The sequence below is a fragment of the Pyrgilauda ruficollis genome, unplaced genomic scaffold, assembly GCF_017590135.1.
Source record: "Pyrgilauda ruficollis isolate IOZ18807 unplaced genomic scaffold, ASM1759013v1 scaffold4, whole genome shotgun sequence".
NCBI classification, from domain to species: Eukaryota; Metazoa; Chordata; class Aves; order Passeriformes; family Passeridae; genus Pyrgilauda; species Pyrgilauda ruficollis.
The window spans coordinates 16,953,626-16,973,929 of record NW_024525489.1 but is presented as its reverse complement, the minus strand read 5'-3'; the positions used below and the strand labels follow the sequence as shown (position 1 = coordinate 16,973,929).

The following is a 20,304-nucleotide window of genomic DNA, read 5'->3' as shown; positions in this document are numbered from 1 at the left end:
GTACAATCTTGTTTTACTTTGGACCAATACACATGACTGATGCTCTGCCTTTGTTGGAGGAAAGAAGGTTGTGCTGGCAGCCACAGCAAAACTGGAAACTCTTCCAAAACTACAGTCCTTTTATTTCTTTTCTCAAAGAGATCTACCACTGCAAATATGAGAGAGATGATGATGAATGATCAATTAAAAGGAAGTAGCTGAAAAGAAAAATGTGTTCAGGAGAGAACCCCTATGGAAACCCCAGAAACAGAAAGGGAAGCTTCCTTCTTGCATGAGGTAAAGTTTCCAGAGACCCAAGAGATGCCTCCAAATCTCATTTCTTATTTAGTTTTGGATTTATTTCAATAAGATGTTTCATCTTTCTGAGAAGTATGAATAATTGTGTTTTGTTAAACATTCATCCTGAAGTAGCCAACTAATCCTGCCTCAGTTTTAAGCAACGCGAAAGATAACCACCAGTTATATGGAGTATCTGTATTATAAAACTGTTTTATTCATATCATGCACAAATGCTCAATATTTACTACAGTGTATCCAAGTCTCCCCTGCAAAAACCCCAAGAAAACATCTATGTATTCTGAGTGACCTGTTTTTCCTTTCATAGTAATAAAGTTTAAAAGACATGAGATGATCAGCTTAAGAAGCTCAAAGTAAAATAAGACATTCTTATTACCCTGCAACTTACTAAAGTTTAAGACCAATGTTAAGACCATGACTACGGTACCATATTCAACTGGCACTGTATTTTTCTTTCTTATTTCATGATTTTAACCTCCAAATAAATTAAAAGTAAGAACCAAAAGGTGTCAATTTTACACCATTTCTAAAACATGCTTAGTAATTAGTGAGGACTTTTTTTTTGATGCCTTAGTATGCTATTACCCCTAGCCATGATCAGATTAAAAACTTCAGGATCTCATTACCATATTGAAGACTCTCAGCTGCTATGAACACCAGTGTGCAATTAAAAAAAACCAAAACCCACCACACAAAGGGAGCACTAATTTTGTATTTTTAATTAAAACCTTCAGAAGACACAGTCTTGTGGCCACATATACTGCCAAGCATGAGTGAGGCACTCTGTCCTTCCAACAGGGCCACACACCCTTTTGCTAAATATTTGAAAACTGGAGCCGTTCTTCAGCCCCCATTTGCTGCATCTTTGCAAACATATGATCTATGAATGCAGTCCCTGCTGCAGGCAATAGTGTCGGTTCCAAATACGTCATGCTCTGCTGCCTCTTGATTTTCTGTTTCAGAATCAACCCAGGGCAAGCCTCTTTTATAATAGGCCTAATTAACACCCTGTGCTCTGCTCTGCTTTGATAGAAAAGGAGATTGCCCACTGAGTAGTTCAAAATCAGATCTCTAAGAAAACATTAGCCTTTGAGTAAACATAAAACAAAAGCTTTCCAAATATTGTCATCTTGTAGTAATTTAATTAGCCTGACATTTTCTTCACTTATTTTAAAATAGGAATAACACCAGCATTTTCACAGAACCATTTTCAGTACTAGGAAAAATGACATCAGGAGAGATTCGTCCCTTGAATGATGAAGCAGGAGAAAGGGGTTAAACACCCTTACAGGCCATGAGTCACAAAGCCTATGTCAGAGCAGAAAAACAATACAAGAAGGGTGGGCCTCTGAATTTAATGGGTACAGTGTCATGCTCCAAATTATTACTATTATTGTTCAGACACAACTTGAAAATTTTGTCCTTCTCATGTCAGCACTGAGCCCATTAGTAGTCAAAAGAAACCAGGTCAAATGTTAGAAAAGCTGATAATAAATTATAAATTAATTCCTGAGGCTGCATTCAATCATTAGTATCACTTCAACACCAGGTGTATTTCCCCCTTTTATCAAAGAGATGGGACAGACCTGGAAAAAAGAGAGACGGGTGACTAAACAACACAAGGTACAGAATGAGCTACTGCACTATCTGAAATGAAGACATTGCAGCCTCAGTGACTAATGAAGGGTATCATAAAGATATTGCTTTTAAATTATGAGTGGTAAAAAAAGTGAGTAGAATTGCACTGATCAATACATTCAAAGGAATGGGCACACCATTAGAAGAAATCGTGCCATTTGTACAAGAACACACACTACACAATACATCACTTTAAGGTTTAGAAAAGCTTAACACTAAATGTTAGGGTAGTAAATATTATCACAGGTTCAAAAGTAATTGGGTAAATTGATGTAAGAACAGGCCATCAAGGGCTAATAAATGAGGGGACACCACCCTTGGCAACATACTAGCAATACCAAAGCAGCATCTGCACGTCAGCCCCATCTCTATATTCTCCCTGTTATTGTCCACTATCAGTGATAAAGTGGCAGCCTAACAACCTTGGTCTGTCTTGGTATTGGCATTGCTATTACTGTGTGTTCTAGGAAACTTGGGAAAAAAAAGTGTAACTGCAAGAGGAAAGGAAAACTGCTCAATTAGACAGGCAAAATGCACTGCTCAGGGAAGTGGGTCAGTCATGCGTAGCGCGGTAATGAGCACTCGACATGAGTGCTCTTAACCATTTCTGGCTTGCTTATTTTTTAAAGAGCATTTGATTTTGGTGGAATTGAGTACTTTCAGGAAAGTTCTGTTTAAAAGTCAAGCCAAACAACACTTTTCACACTGTATCAATGAATCCAGAAAAAAACCTTTGCCAGAAAAAGTGCAAGGCATTATTTCATTAGGCCAATATGTACAGTTCAATAAGCAAGACACAGTTTCCTGCATTTGAAAGGATGGGAAAAAGGAACCAAAACAGTACAAAAGACATGAAAACCAAATTGAGCTTTTAAAGCATAAGTGACTACTAAAGCCACACATGATGCCCAGTTTTGAAGATACTATTTAATGCCATACTCTAGTCCCTCACAATGGAATCCACTAGGGATCACTCTGTGCCCTTAAACAGAACGCCAAACAAGCCTGAAAAGGTGGTCAGGTAACGGAGAGATTCTTCTTGCAGTTTACAGAAGAATCTTACATGGGGCTTGGGAATATATCATCAAGCAAGAACAATTAATGAAATCTAAAAATGCAAAATTGTGTATTCATTGGTTTTATTTGATTTTAAGAATGGCCCAGCAGGCATCAGTGTAGAAAGGCTGTGAGCAAAGTACTAAAGAGTAAGCACAAACTGCTATGGGATCCAACCCCACCACAACTTTTAATAATCTCCCCTCTGAAAGAAAGCTGGATTTATCCATTACCAGTTCTTAAAACCAACAAAATATGGTGGAACCCAATTAAAGCATAAAGCTCCAACCAAATAATGTTTGCATTGAAATCTAGAAAACAAGTGGTGTTGTTGGAAGCATCAATGCTCCAGGAATGTTATATATTAACAAACAAATAAAGAACAATATAGAGAAAGGCATAAATAAAAGAAAAACTAATTTAAAAAATATATGAAAAATGTGAAGAAAGGCACATATAAAGACATTCAGAGACTGCACGAGAATAAGTTGTTTGCCTGGTTAAGGGATGAAAAAAAACTTATTGCTAATACAACTCACTATGGCATTTAGTAAGATAGAAAGGACCAATGATTTCTATTTGAGGTCAATGTATTAAAATAAATCTAATAATAAAGGTAAGCTAGAAGTGTCAAATTCATCTTCCACTCAGAAAAGTAAGAGAAATATTTTCTGCCGAGAAAAAGACAAGATTTAAATATTCTGCAGACAAAGCCTTTCTTAAAAATAAGTAAAAATAAGTTCAAAATAAGGAAGGAGGTGGAGGCTTGCTTATATGTAATCTTAAGTGTTCTAAGTGTGCAGCACTACACTGAGATGAAAGGAAAGATATCACTACCCTTAGAATGAGAATTGGGATTTTTTAATAAAAGTTACACTGGCTTTCATCATCCCTGCAATGGAGAAGGGAATAGTGATTTCACTATTTTTGGCAGAGGAGTGGGCAAGCAGCCACCTTGAAATGGTCCTCAGTGTGAGCATTACCTCTTCCAGGCCATAAAACAGTCACTAGTATTTTAGAATAAGATAGGAATCGAAAACAAGATGGAAACCTGCCATTTCACTGCACATGCTGCAGAAATAGATACAGAAATTCAGAATTAGATAATGAAGTTGTGGAGCATTTTTAAACCATTACTTCAGCAGATGGAAAAAGGCCAAGATTTGGGTCTTCTGCTCTGTCAGCAGAGGATACCAAGACTGTTACTAGAATGAAAGGATGTGTGACTGCTGTGCTTGATTTTTCCTGTAGGCGTGAGCACACCTACAAGATCATGTCCTCAGGGGATAGAAAGGAGACTATTTAAACATCTCATTCTGTATTCAATATCAAAGTATTTTGCTTGGCCAAGATAGCAGAACCACTGTGCCTATGCAAAACAGAACTTTTATCACTCCAGTGTATTTTTCAGAGAATAGTTGGTTCTTTAAATACCAAGATGGGCTTTTAGTAAACACATAAAGAGCATACTGAAAAGTTACAGCATCCTTGAGTCCAAGTTAAATGAAAAGTAACCCTTTGTATTTACTGCATATTCAAAGTGCCTTAGAGTGCAAATAGCTCTTATGTGGTAAATATATCAACCAATTTAATATATGATAGGAAGAATCATCTCTAAGACTTCTGGAATAGGAAAATTTTCACCTTCCTGCAACCTCATGCAAGTTCCTGTACCACTTATTAAAATTGATCATCCCCCATTATGCTACAGCAGAGCAACAAAAAATAACCCAAAATGAAATACAATATTCTTTTGTTAATAAGCTGCATTATCTTAATGTCCTTTAGAGAGGACAAGAAGATACAAATCCCATCATAAAAAAATACTTTGTGTTGGAAAAATTTGCCATAGACTATTCCTTCAATCACAGGGATCCATTTCCTTGGATTTGTACTCAGGACTAAGAATACCCTCAGAGGATAGTAAGAAAGGAAATACTCTGAGTGGGAAGTGTCTGCATAACAATATGGGAAGTGCCAGATACATTTACAATGTTTTATTTTCAAAAACATGAGAGGAAAAAAGAACACAAAAGAAATAAATGACAAATAAGGTTGTTACTTTCCAGAAAATGAAAACCTATCACTTGACTAAATAAATAAGACTGAAAATGAACGCCAGCCCTCATGGCAAGGTTTCAAAGTATTATTTTACTCATCTGCTGAAAAAAAGAGGAAGCACTCAGGTCCTGCATCTGAATCCAGCCCTCACCTAAGTTCTTCAAATGCACATCAAGCCACACATCCCAGGTGACAAAACTCTTTCCTGAAAGTACAGTGAGCTTGCTCTTAGGAAAAGCAAAGCAAAAAGGTCTAGGACAACCCCTGGCAACCTGTTCTGCACATGAACAGAAACGGATTGTTAGGGATTTCTTTAGTCAGAAAGGGATTTCTTTAGTCAGGAAGGTTTTAGCAGCTTATCTAATTGTGCTGCTGCTACTTGGGAAAACCACTAATATGGAGAAACACAAATAACTGAAAATGTGTTACTTACGGTTCTTTCAGAGGTCTCATGTGTACCTCCAACCATTTGTGTCCTGTTAGTGTTTACTGTATCTTACCAGGAAGGCACAAGAGTTAAAAAAGAAGGATGGAAGCACATCAGACGTTTCTGCTATATAGGAACTGTAGGACATGCAGTGTGGTGTCACATTCTTCTCTCAAGTCATACCCTCTTTTCAAAAAAGACTGAGCCTGTTGGTAATGAGGCATAATTTTTACAATTAATTCTTAATGCCTCTAGTAAAATCTGTGAATGTTTGTAGCATGTGGCACTGCAGAGCAATCTATTTCACACATCTACCACTTATATTCCCTACCATAATTACCAAGTCTACATGAAACCACTTGAGATGTACTGTCTAACTAAAGTAAAATAAGAAAAAAATTGCAGGACTGGTAATATTTATTCTGGAAATTTTGAAAGATGCAGTGTGGTATCTCCAATTTTAAAGGGCTGGCTGAACACCTTTACCAACTACCCTCAGAGGAGAAACCAATCCATTACTTACAGACTCCCAGACTTGTCCTATGAGCAGGGATACAGCTACCAGTGTTGGCTTGCAAATGATGAAGGGAAAAAGGGAACTCCTGGGTCAAACACTCCAGAGCCTTAGCAATGAGATAAATAGCCCAGGAAAGCCTAAGGATAGTCTCCCTCCACACTAAGCTTCACTGCCTTGTGCCTTGAAACAGTCAGGGCAGTGGCCTGCACTGTTTTCGCAAAAGTGAACAGCCATCACAATATGCTGATAAGTTTATTGGCAGAGGGAATTTCACTGAATGCTCAAGGCCAAACCCAAACACTTTTGAAGGCAATGACCCAGGCCTTTTATTTCTCAAGTGAACAATTAAAAGTAAGCATACAGAAACCAATCTCAGGAATGAAACGAGCACCAGCTGCATCTCATGTATGATTTGTTAGCCTCTATGCATGCTTTAATCAAGGATCAGCATCTAACAGTATTTCCTGAAAGTTTATTAAAAAAGATAACACATCTGCAGGAGGCAGGAAGGCAAACACCATGGTTTCATTTCCTTTTACATAAGACATATTATACAGTGGAGTGCAAGACATAAAGGTCTGTGAAAAAATGTATCTCTGCTTAGTACCAGAAGAGTTATTTCCAAGTGGATCCAAAGGGCAATAGTAAAAAATTACTGGTCCTTGGGAGGCAGATACAGATACATAAGCAGTCTGCTGCTCAAGCTTTCAAAACAGTGATATTATCCTCTAAGCACAAAGGTCCAGAAATCCATAGTGGTCTCAGATGAGAAGAAATCTTGTTTGCTTAGCTTTTCGGGACTGTCCTGTAAAGCATCTTCAGAAGCGTAGTCATTAATTGGAAAAACTTCTGTTATTTAAGGGTCACAAAAAGAAACTGACGGACAAAAACCCCACCTCATTCTTGATTCCAAAGCAAAATACTCTATAATTTAGGCATCAGGACAAAAAAATATGTGGATGAGAAGCAGAAGGAAGAACAACATGGGATGTGAGAAGCCTCACTGATATCTTGTCTTTACACCTCCTATTTCTCACCTGATATTTCTTGAGTATTTTAACCATGAAAATCCTTTTCTTCTGGAAAATTTAATGGGCACTTTAATTCACTATGATCAAGTGAGGGGGGCCAGAGGTCACAAGCTAGTCTGAGGTATGCTCTGTACTTGCAGCTGCAAAATATACCACCAGCTGAAAAAATCAATGAAGATCTGCCAGTTCACGAATTTATGTTTAAAAGCCACATAAAACAATGTGCAGTACAGGAACAGATAAAGATTGAAGCCAAGTTCCAGTGTCTCAATGAACTTTGCTAAACACCAATTTGCTGAAAAAAATACCTCCAATTAGCTCTTTGTAGCAAGCCTCAGTCTTTAAAAGACTGAGTGCTTTATCTGTCATGCAATCCAGTACCCAATTACAAATCAAATTTAAGCTACTTCACTCCTATAACTAGGTTTTTAATTTTCAAAGATATCAATGCCATGATGTTTCAATACATAATTACTCCCTATAAATTCCAACAAATTTCTCCAACACAGTAGAGCTGAAACTACAAGTTTATAATTTGTTCTTTCATAAATCTTTTATATGATTAACCAGTCAAATGGATAATCAGTTTTGACATTGAAGAAAATTGTTATAGTTCTAATCCAAAAGCAGTATCTGTTAGAAAACAGTCTGCTACTTTAAATGCTTTGAAAATACAAGCATATATTCATATTCCTTGCAATAAGAAATAAGAGGTTTTGTGGGCTAATATTTTCATCCTCTTATTTCAAAACTATTTCCAAATAAAGATAACAAAACAGAAGAAAGAAACATATAAAAGATGCTGGGAGTGTAGTAATCTCTAGGTTTGTTTTGTTTTTCAAGATCAGTCATCTGAAAATTCAGACAAGATGTGTTCTTTCTCAGATGGTAAGATGCTTTAAGGACTTGGGACAAAGAAGAAGCTGGTGTGTTCTGCAGTTCCCTGAGAGCCACCCTCCTGGACTATGATCAGTTTTCATTACTCTGCTTGCCCAGTAAGGACTCAATATTCACTTACAGGGCTCCTCTAACACAACTAAATTTATGAAGATGAGAACTCAAAAAACTGATACTTGAAAGCCCTAATATTCCTACAGAAGCATGAAGCCTACAGTCAAACATTGTAAAGGAATAGTCTCAAAAACCTGCAGTCCTTGATTAAAAAACCTTTCTTGAGCTGCAGAGAACAGCACTGAATGAGAACTGAAGCACTCCAGAAGTTACTAACCACTTTAGAAAGGTACAATGCCCATACAAGAGATTCTTTTTGATATAAGAAGAGAAAAATGAAGTTTGCCCAGTGTCAGAAGGCCACCACACACAGCTGGGGCTGAAATCCTCACGTTGAACTCAGGAACATTAATCATCAGTCACTGACTTCTGAATTGCTTCAGCACTTGAAGACAGTGATTTAAATACTTCTTTCCGAACAAATACACGACACGTCATGTGACACCTTCCAAAGGCTGCTTTTCTAAACTTTTATTCAATTGTCAAACTTGGCACTTTTCTTGACAAAATAGCAGTGTCCATTCTGACCAGGGTCGCAGGAATTGAGCTTGACCAGTACCAAGAAAAGCTGGTGTTTAAAGAGTTGTGGCAGAAGAAGTGGTACTACTTCACACCCATTTAACTGACTTCTTAATGCAGAGCTATTTCAGAGCAAGGGGGAGAAACTGGAACAAGAACATTTTTGCTAAGCAAAAAGTGACAGGTGGGAACTGACTGGAGAAACTTCTGTAGTTAGTTATGAGAGAATTCTGAATTTTTCCAAGAGTGTTTTGGGTCGGCACCTAAGTTACAAAATCAGGAAAACCCTCAGACAATAACCAAAAGAACAACGGGGTTCCTCAATCAGAAGGAAAACAAGATGAAGTGTATAGCTGAAATGTCAAAATCATCAAGTCAATGCTGAGCTGAAATACATAAAAGAGCCACAAAAGAGAATAGTAAGAAAGCTAAATAAAAATAATTTGTGTTGCTTCAGATGCAGGACCTGAGTCCTTCCTCTTTTTTTCAGCATAAGAGTAAAATAATACTTTGAAACCTTGCCATGCCTATCACTACTGACTCAAGGGCATCACACATCCATCTGTATCACAAAAAATAGGCTAACAGCTCCCACAAAGAAAACAGTATCTATGTTATCAGGAGAGAGAAAAAAAAACCCCAAAAACCTAAAGAAGAAAGAAGGAATGTGGCCATCCACTTCTTGCTTATGCTAAGCCAACCACTTCATCTTAATTTATGCATACTATTGCATCTCCCAAGAGACACAGCTTTGCTCTATTGTTCTACAATTTAACTGAAAAACCACCAGACCTCATAAAGGAAGTTTGTGGAGGTTGTTGGAGAAGAAAACTAGAATGCATCACCCTACAAAATACATGTACTACCTCATTTCAAGTACTTTCTTATATCTTAGGGAAAATGCAGAACAACTACAAGGGAAAACAGTCTTCATGGACAACTGATCTTTTGTATTTCACTAGAGCATTTTAACCTAAATAGATTTTAAAGTCTAGACGTGATCTGAGTAAAAAAATGCTATTTTAATGAAAAAAATACAGCATATAGATTGATTTTAGCATACACAAAAATACGAATTCTACAAATTCATAAAAATACATGAGGAAAAATAAAGCACACACTTAAGAGAACTTGCTTCTTTTGCAACTGTGATGCTCTGGGGTGTACCACATTACTCGTAGCTGTAGCATGTAGAAGGATAATGATCATCGAAGGGTCGGGACTGTAAATTGTTGAATTTATACCACGGAGTTCTTATACGACTGCTTGGCAACTTCCCCTGAAGTATGAATATCTTTAAAATATGACATACTTTTGTACTGCCTAAGGTCTATTCCCATGCAATAGAAGTGACTTCAGCAGTAATGAACAGAGTGACCTATAATCAACCAAATTTGCCCTGCTCTCAGAATACCACATAAATCAGTTACTGAGGAGTTGCCAAAGTCTTACTAAGTGCTTGAAAGCTCTTCCTAGATGGATGTAACAGAATTAAATTTAGGATGTTTTTGGATACCAGTGTCCAAACTCCACACACTATATAACCATGTAATGTTCACCCCAAAACAGGTGGGTTTATTACCGACGTCTATAAAATGTACTCCCAGACTTTTAATGTTATTTTACACAAAATGTAAAGTATCTCCCCACCTTTCCAAATATTGAGTATTATGGATAAATCAAGGCCTTTTCTAATCAACCTACATTACTCACTTCACTCATGGGAGAAATCTTGCATGAAATTTTCTCTCCAGACCAGAGATGCTATAAGGAAGTTATTTGTAAATGCCAGCTTCCACCCAACACAGATGAATTCCTTGAGTTTCCTATAACTGACAAATGTTAAGTCTGACAACCTTTATTTGCTTCTTCTCAAAAAGCAACTCTTTGCCACCATTGACAGCTTAAAGCAGCTACTTCCCCATCCTTACTGTGTTGTGCTGGAGCTTTATTTTTGGCTGGGTCTGTTTCCCAAACCCATTCACGTCATGTCCACACAGACACGCAGACCAATGCAACGGCAGGATGCGAGGGAGAAACGCCGTCAGCCCACGGCAAACGCTGCATCTGAATCACGCTGTGCAGGAGGCAGCTCTGCCCCTCACCTGTGTGCAAAGGCAGCCCAGACTGATTTGTTTCCCACTGAAACGCCAGTTGCAGCACAATTATAAAACAGCAGACCACGAGGAGACCTCAACCATGGTAATAACCAGGCCAAGAAACGTTTCAGGATTTTTTTGCTGCTCTCTGTGGGTACATCGTAATTAGCTGGTTATTTGCAGCGGAGCTGCAAAGACATCATTAATCTTTAAATAAAATATTCATGTTGCACAATTTTCCTCTTTCACAAGGAAAAGGATTTGATTTTGAACATGTGAGGGTTAATACAGTACAGCGGCTTGAAAATTCTGTTATTGCTAGGTGCTGTCAGCAACGTGAATGGTCAGAACACACAGGTGAAAATTCCCCCATCTTTGTATCTCTCAATGGATCCAAATGAATACAGAAATACATTCAAGATACACGGACACAAAACAATTGCAAGAACAACTGAAGATGAAGAAGCGTTTTCAGAGATAGGGAAGAGCTTGAAATGAAAGATCATACATAAATATTAGAAAATATATAGTTAAGGAAGCTATGGTGGAGAGATTGAACCTAATAAGTTTATTCTTCTAGAATCAAACAATTTCACTGAGGCAACATGACTTTTGGGATACAGGGCAAATCACATACAAGTACCATACAACTCACAGTGCTTCAAATGTGGTATTTACCATTAAAATAATGCACATGCAAAATATGCAGTTTTGTCTGTTACTAAGAAACTAACAAATGTACTTAGACACTCTGGAAAAATAATGAGAAAAAATGTAATGTAAATTAAACTGAAAATGGAAGAGTTTAAACAATGATTTTACTGTCTTCTGCTTTCTCTATAGATTTTTCAACACTGAATTTCAAACAATGCCTTGTAACTCCTAAAATATACTTTTCTAGAAAATGATTAAGGTTTTCCAGTTACATCCCTATTGTTCAAACTCAAATTGATTAATTGCATTTTGATTTTTCAAAAACATACACAAAGGTACATTTTTGTATGAATTCTGACTTGCTTGGCATTGCAAGTATTTTTTACAAAACAAGTTTTCTGATATATTTAAAATACAGCTGCATTCACAGCAAGAAGCTATGCTACACCAATGAAAACACATTGCATTGGTAGCCTTCATAGATCAAAGTGACTGAATAAAATTATTTGAAATACAGCTCCTTCCAGAGGCCATTAAAATTGTATGATTTTTTTTTTTTTTTTTTCTTCGTCTGGAGAGACTGGGAAGAGAAGACTTTACAGAGTTCTCCCCCCCTTCCTATTGGGCAGGAAAAAATTGCCTCTCTGATTTAAGCAGGAAAAAAATTGTATTGATGTTTCCTAAGAAATCAGAACAGGATTATTTTTAAGTGTTTTCATTAATTACACGGTAACCTGCATTCTTTGGGTGATGAATAAAAGAGGAAAAGCATTTACTTCTCATAGAAACAATTGCCTGTCAAACAAAGCATAAAAAGACAAAAGGCAGAAACACTGTTTCAGCTTGAATGCCTTAATGTCACCATTTGTCATGCAGCACTTGCTCAGAAAACCCCCAAGTACAGTTAACTCTGCTCCTCTTTACACCGTGCACTTTCTCTGCTGGTACAGGATTAAAATGCGCCCGGCCTGACGATGAAACAGCAGAGCCATCGCACATTGTTATGCAACTCACTGTCTGCAAGGGTGGCTCGTAGCTCCTTCTTTATTCAGCAAGTGCCAAGTGCATGTTTAATCAATGTCACAGCTCACCACAGTGTGCAACTAAAGCCACTGTCATTCCTCTCTTCAGATTTGCCTGGCTGAGTTATGCAATGCTCCGAAGAATACCTTGGAATTCTTTCCAGAGGCTCTGAATGCAGGTGGGTGACAGCGTTCCAACTACTGCCAGCAAAGCAGACCTCTTTTCATCCTTTTTCAGGCTGGACTAAAATTACATAGTGTGACTGCACGTAGTTCGCTGCATTTGGAATTACAGCATGTCAACGTGAGAAAGCCTCTTCAGACGGCTGCCACAAAGAGTACATCAAAGGCTGGGTGTTTCTGAAGTCTTAATAAATAACTAAGTATAACTGAATAAAACCAGGAGCTGTTTGTATTTTTTAAGACAAAACAGAACAGCATGCATTTTGTTGCTCTGCATCAGCTAAGGAAAAAAAAGCCTCAATTTTAATGAGAATTAGTCAACAGTAAGGATCATTATGAGAAAGAGCTTTACTGTTTTTTCGACTACACTTGCTTTAGTGGATTACTGAGAAAAAACACCAGCCATTTGGAAGATCCTGCAACATTATTATCGTCACGGATAAACTTCTTCATCAAGAAACTGTACGTGCTCCTATCTGGTCTGTCTGAGAGAGAGAGCAGCTCCTTCATGAAGATAAAAGCCTGGCTTGCCACTGAATCGACGAGTAAGAAGCATGTCTGATGACATTTTATTCCTGATGCAATGTAGGGTAAGAAATACCTCTTTTTTTTTTTTTTTAACCTTTCTGTATGATATGTTCTGAGCTGATGACATTAATTAAGACTCACAGGAGAAATACCTTAATTTCCAACGATTACAGCCATTTGCCAGGAGAGAAAGATGCTATTGCACTATAAAATGATTGTATATCTTCAGTAAAGTGATCTGAACTAGTAGAAATCCCCATCAAATTTCTGATCAATAAAGCTAAAACAGCATAGCAGATTACATACAAGATGAACATCCCAGTCACCAAAGAACATAATTTTACAGGGAATATGTTTCTAGAAGATATTTGGCTGCAGATTAAGAGTACAAGAGCAGCTAAGTAATAGAAATGAGCTGTCAACCTCACTTCTGCAACCAAAAAAAAAAAAGACAAATCATACATGCATCTGTAAATGTCTACTCGAATTCTTAAACTGCATAGAATGTTGTTACTATAGAAGTACTACCATCCTGTGGCATACTGCAATGATCAGCATACATAACAACCACCTTTGTATTTGAAGAGACAGACATTTTCTGATAAATGTTTCTGTTGCATGGATGTCCAAAAGCTGATCTGTTAAACATGAAAAAGGATAAGATCTCACTTGCAATTGCCTGCATGGGGCTTGTGAGAAACAACTTGCGATACTGTATTAAGGAGGCATATTTTCCATGTTTGAAAATAGCAGGCATGAATATTTTCTACTGGTATTTTTACGTGGCAGTTAAATATATAAGAAAAGCTAAAAATGCATATAACCTCCCCAGGCACTTCAGAGTATTTGACAATGCTCACATATCTGCTTTCACCAGTACCATCCTTTATAAACAAATAAGCTGGCTTAAGATACATTTTAAATGTCTTTTGTAATAAAGCATACTAACTGGCTTGGAGCACCAAGCTATTTTTCACTCCTATCAAATCTGTACCTACAGAACATTTATTTTTAACATGAACATGTTCACACAAAACGAAAACAAAAGACAAATACAACTCAATAAACGCAGCATTAAGAAATGTTGTATGAAGAACTACAGAATTGTTTTTAAAAAGATCAAAGCTTGCATGTTTGTCAGACCAGATTTACCATTTGCTTTCTTTTTTCTAGCTAGCTGCCAGAATACTGGTGAAGGTATTTGCAGGAAAAATGGGGACCTCTGCCATCACAACACTAGAAGATGTAAAAAGGCAAGAGGAGAAAGAGGAAAAAGAAGAATCTATTTTAGCACTGCTTGGGATTATTGGAACTGTGCTCAATTTATTTGTTATTGTTTTTGTGTACATCTACACTACACTTTGATGACATTTTTGAAAATCAATTGTACAGAGCAAAGTGCAAAGACCTGCAATGGTAAGGATGATTTCTAAATTTAAAGCAAAAAAACCCACCACTCTCTGAAAAGAGTATCAAAAACATTCCAGAGTGAAGTGTCTGGCTAAGGGTGCTGCATCAATGACTGCAAAGTGTACCTATGAGCCCAGCTAGGGTGCTAAATTACGTAAATGAAGGCAGACCAAATGCAACATTTCGTTGGTAACAGATGAAATCTGAAGAGCAGATCAGAGAAGGCAGTGTTTTATTGCCAGCAAACATGCAAGACAGAAACACAGCCAAACACTGAAAATAATCAGAACATAGAAAGAGAAAAGTAAATCTGTGAGTAACTATAAGCAAGTCCCATGCTTTCTATGGTTTTGTGCAGTATGTCCCTTCATAGCCGAGACCAGAAAACAGGCAAAAGGGATTTTTTATTTTTAGGCCACCATAATTTAGGGTTATAACTTACACTAATGTATAATAAGTGTGGAAACAGGAACGCTGTTATACTAGAAGTTGTAATACTATAAATAAAATTTTAACTATTGACTATATTCTGCAGCATTTTTGTTAGTCTTGTGGAAAGCTGAAAAAGGTTAGATTTTCTTGCCTTTACTAAATCTGTATTTGAAATCATCATGCTATACTGACAATGTGCTTTTCTAGTTAAAAATACTTTAAAGTGGTGTGAAAAAATAAAGAATAATTTTAGTACTTCTTTTAAGACATATTAATAATTCCAATGACAAACTAATACATATTCCTTAAATGAAAAAAAAATCTTAAATTACATTTTCTATACCACCACTTTTAGAATGTGTTTAACAGAAGCCAAATACAATTCTCATGTTTTCACCCTGATGCTTATTTTCAAGTAAAACATACCATGCAAGGGTTCACAGTGTGGCATGGAAAACCTTTGTCCAGAAGACTGTACTCTCCCTTTCTTGACCAAGTCCTGAAAAAATTTTCCCTTTTTGCACCGTCTATGACTGAGGCCCAGAACTGCAACTCTTAAGCATACTTCACAGAACATACCATTTGGCTACCGAAATTAGTGAAACTAATTCCACATATTTAATTAAATCTACATATGCCTTTAAACTAGATCCAAAGCTGTGGACAGTCTGAGACCATAGAAGTTTTTGTATCCATGAATGTATCTCACATGTACCTTATAATGAAAATTACTTTTGAGAGCTTAGGATTAAAAACTCATTAAACAAATAATATGAAAAAAATAAAAATAAACTGATTTTAATAAATACTTTTCTTACTATTACCTGTGCCACAGGAACAACAGAGCAGCTGCATTTCTGAATATCAGCTCAATTTCTTCTAGGCTACAAAACTACATCCAGTCCCTCCATAAAATTACATGTGAAGAAATACATCCCTTATATAGGTGATAGCTTATTAATGTATAGAATTTGGTAACTGCTAAGCCAGCTGAGCCTTTGGAAGTCACTTGGAAACCAGTACATGCATAGAATAAGGTCAGGGACCTAGAAGATAATTAATTTGGCCACGATATTTCAATCAGTTGCACACTATAACAGTGACTTATGGACAAATGAGGTGGAAGATGGTATATTCTGGTTTTGCAACTCTAAGTCAATACTGGCTCAACTAGAAGAAATGATAAACAGGGCTGAGGCTGCACTGGAAGGAGGCACATGCAGACAAGAAAATTTATTCACCAGCCACAGTCTTCAGCAAGCCTCTATTAAATGTATACTTATTTTCAGTATATGAAGCACCAAAGCATTCTGTAAAACTAAGCTACATTCTAGAGGAATTATGCAGGTTGCTAATGTTTATTTATGACTACAGAACAGATATTACCATTATTATTTTTCCAATGTACTTCTTATATCTACCTACTTATGGATATTATTGCATTTAATCTCATAATACCAGGATATTTGAGATGGATCTCTGAAATGAAATATTACAAGAACCTGAAAAGTGAAATTCAGGTAGAAATTACTGCTGTTTATTTTGATCCTGAAGTTATTTAAAACTTGTCAATGCTGTGAAATAAATAAACAGTTTTATTTCGTATCATCTCAGTGCATAGCTCTCTTCTCGAAATCGTGATTCAACTAGTACAACAGCATTACAGTGAAATACTGCACCTTTTTTTTGTAACCACTTCAACAGCAAAACAGACAAAAACCAATCCCAAAATTATAACCAAATGTAGGGAAGGGTCAGCATGATTTCTTTTACCAGTGAATGAGCTCATTAACATTAATGAAGGCTAGGAGAATTTTTACTTTCAGTAATTACATGCTGTCTATCTATACTGCCACTGTACCTCTGCTTTCATTTATAGCAAAGGTTTTGATCCTTAGAGGGAAGTCACAGGGTAACATTATCATTAGACTGCCTCAGCATACAAGTTACATTTTGTTTTAAAACAGCAATCTGATGTCCTTTCTTAATAGGTAATACCTGCAGGCCATACTCATGTGGACCTAAGTCTAACTTTAGTTAAACAGAGCTCTAATAAACAGCTTTGGTACTTATACATTTAATCCAATATGTGCTTAAGAATTTCACCAACAAAGAATATCTTAATGGCAACTACCTCTCATTATACACAGCACAAATAGTCTAGGGAAAAGCAGAGTTGCAAGATGATTCAACATTTACACTGCAGCAGTACCGTCACACCTTCAGTGATGGACGAATAAAGAGCTCAGTGTGCCTGCCTCAGAGTACTCAGCATACTCAGCTCAGTGGGACTGGATAACTTGACAGAAAGTAAAACAACACCATGCAATGCCTTGAGAATAAATGTAATTGCTAGAAAAGAAATACTCTATCTATCTTCAGCAGACCAACTAGTGTGGTTCATGGTCTGAGGCCTGAAGAGTATGACTTCAGTGGACTCAACTAACAAAGGTACATCAAAAGAGGCAGAAAAAAGAATGCAGCACATTCACATTCAACAGATTTGTCCACAGTACTGATTGGACAAAGTTCACAATGAGGTATTTGGCAGCAGGATAAAGCAGCACAACATTAATGAGTCCATAAGTCTATGATGTGATAGTATTTGGTAAACTATGAAAAGAGCATTGAAAGCAAATACTGGACTCTCATCAAGTGGAACACTTTGGTCAGTAAAGACAATCCTTTTAGCAAAGCTCTCCCACAGAGATGCATCATCTCTTCTCAGCAGTCAAACCCAGGCAAGACTAAGCTCATATAACACTACAAACTATGCTGACCACATCACATGGCATTTTGTCCACCAAAGAAGGAAATGTGCCTAAGAAAGGAGCATGTAAGCAAACCCCAGCTGAAACTACAGTATCATCTGTTTCCTGTAAGCCTGGAAATTCAAACAAGGAGAATTCAAGTAGAATTCTGCAAGTTGCTATGAGGTCTGTTTTCCAAGGCAAAGGTGATAACAAACCTCTCTTGATATTTGGCTTTAAACAAGTCTAAGTCATCTCTGGGTTTGCTAGATACTAGTTTAATGACAAATCAGTAGAAAAACTATATTTTTTACCATGAAGAGACTACCTAATATTGTGGTATTGACAAATCCAAACTTCACTCGGCTTCTTACTGTTCAAGCCTATTAAAAAATAGACAGTCCTTGCTCTGGTCTAAAAGTCACTTGATTCCCCTTCTGTTTCATGATTCCTTTCCACTGTCTTGTCTCTGTAAATCTTCTTAGCTACAAAGACTATTATAAATACTGCTTTCTTCTCTCCCACTTGCAAATACTATCTTGTATTAGTTTCCATTCACCTATGAGTCAAATAACTCTAATTTGTATTAGCAAAATCTAGACCTTCAAGACAGTCACATATGGTCATGTGTTTGCTGGGAACCTTTTGTACAGTGCAAATTTTATTACAGTGCATTTTGTTCAAGAAGAGAAGTGTTCACATATTTGAAAGAGTCCCTAAAATCTTTCAAACAAAACATGCTGTATACAAGACAAAAGTGAAAAGATTTTACATGATATTTTGTGTGAAATGTGTATATATGCATGGTAATGAATACATGCTAGATGTTTCATGATACAGAAGTTAAAAACTACATCAATTTTACAAACGTAAATATGAGTTAAGTCTTAGGAATAAACATAGATATAATAAAAAAATCTCACCATGTTGCAAAAATAAATCTTCTCATTTACAGAATGAAAGACAGTAAAAACCACAGTAATGCCATAACAAGACATGAAACAAACAAAAAAATTGTCAAGAAATGGTGAGGATTACAGCAGCTATTGCCCCTTGTGACGAGAGCTATCTTGCATACTAAGGAAAGTTCTTCAAAGACAGATAAACCTTCCTCCTCTACAAGAAAAAAGCAATTATAGAAATCAATTAAAATGGTCAGAATTTGCAAAAACTTCACAATCACCTCACTTCGATGCAGATGAAGCTGCAGAACATATCAGAGCAATCTGTTTCGTACTGATCTGGTTCAAGGTGAGGTTTCTAAATGACTAAATATTATGTAAGCACTGCTTGTCTGATCAATATTCCTTTATCTAGAACTATACAGATAACAATCTAGTCCATGTATGTTTTGGGCAAATTAAGCAGGATGCCAAAATAAACTTAAGCAACAAAAATCCTAGATAGACTTACAACTGTGACGCAGGCCAATCTGCTGGAAGAGCTTTGCAAGCTGGATGTGCTAGACCTGGGATGTAGCCTAATTGAACATGTGTAAGCAAAATACAAAATTCACATCAATACCAGAATACTTATTGTCTTATATCACCACAGAGTTATCAGCCTACTGTGCAATGAAAGGAAAAAGCATGCCTGCAGCTTCATAGCACATATTTTTATATCAAAACTCTTCCACTGCATTTATTTTATGTCTATGGTAGATACATATGGTTATGTGAGGATCACTATTATTCCAATAATTACAACAAAACCTAAAATTTGGCAGAATACCTTTAGCATAAGGGTAACCTTCCTCTGATCCTACCAGTACCCACTCAAATCTGAGAAAGTTATAGGGTTGTTGAAAATCACTAATTTCTGTCATCACTGTGCTGGGCACAGCTTGTTCCTGCTCAGGTGCCAGAACCCAGGAACATTCTGTTAGCATTCTACATGCAAGCCCCTAATTTCTCAGACCAGCATGTTACAGAAGAGTGCAGTTATCTGCTTATCCCACATAAAAGTACATTTTGACAGCAGAAGTTGCACCAGTCTGAAAATTAGAATACCATATCCATGCTCATTACTACCAATGCTGCTCCCTTTCCTACTCTCCCTAGACTCCCATTCAGCCTTGCTAGAGAAGACACAGGTATTCAAGGTAAGTTTGAAATTAAATAAAGCTCTATCAGGAAAGATTCACATCTGCTCTACTACATTGCGTTGGTCTTCAAGATTTTAAAAATTAAAATAAAAATAGTAGAAATAATAAAGAAGGCATCTCTGTATTTGAAATGTTTGAACCATAAACGCATTAAGGGGATTTTTTTTTCAGTCCCACAAGCATTGTACCAGAACCTAACACAGCTTCAGAGCTTCTCAACCTGCTTCTCTTGTGTTCGCTATGTCTCCTGACACTCAGTGTCGGTGACACTGAGAGCCTCAGCATTACGTGCAACTTGCACTCATTAATGTGAAAATTATCTGTCTGCCTTTCAACTCAACAGTAATTACTCCACTGGAATTATGCCTTGTTATCACTAAGACAAACTGTTTTCAGGGCTTCCTTCCCAACTAAATGCATCTGGCTCAAATACTGACAAAGAGAAGACATTCTTTCCAGAAGTCATCCTTTTTGCACATTTCCCTTTCACACTGCTATCCTATTGTGCTTCCAAAGACGAGCCTGACTGATGCACACATACAAAGTTATTATTTTTAAATCCAGG

At 36.9% G+C, this 20,304-nt stretch overlaps 1 protein-coding gene and 1 long non-coding RNA gene across 2 annotated transcripts in view; one reads left to right on the top strand and one right to left on the bottom strand.

Moving 5' to 3' along the window:
* BIRC6 (baculoviral IAP repeat containing 6) overlaps positions 1-20,304 on the bottom strand; it is a 173,084-nt gene that overhangs the window by 25,468 nt on the left and 127,312 nt on the right. Inside the window, exon 66 of the mRNA XM_041477108.1 lies at positions 18,589-18,751. Coding sequence (XP_041333042.1) covers positions 18,589-18,751 — 163 coding nt within the window. The remainder of the gene's footprint in view (positions 1-18,588; positions 18,752-20,304) is intronic.
* Positions 12,104-14,978, top strand: LOC121358530. Its single transcript, XR_005955892.1, has 2 exons — positions 12,104-13,105; positions 14,217-14,978. It is a non-coding gene; the product is annotated as an uncharacterized LOC121358530 (long non-coding RNA).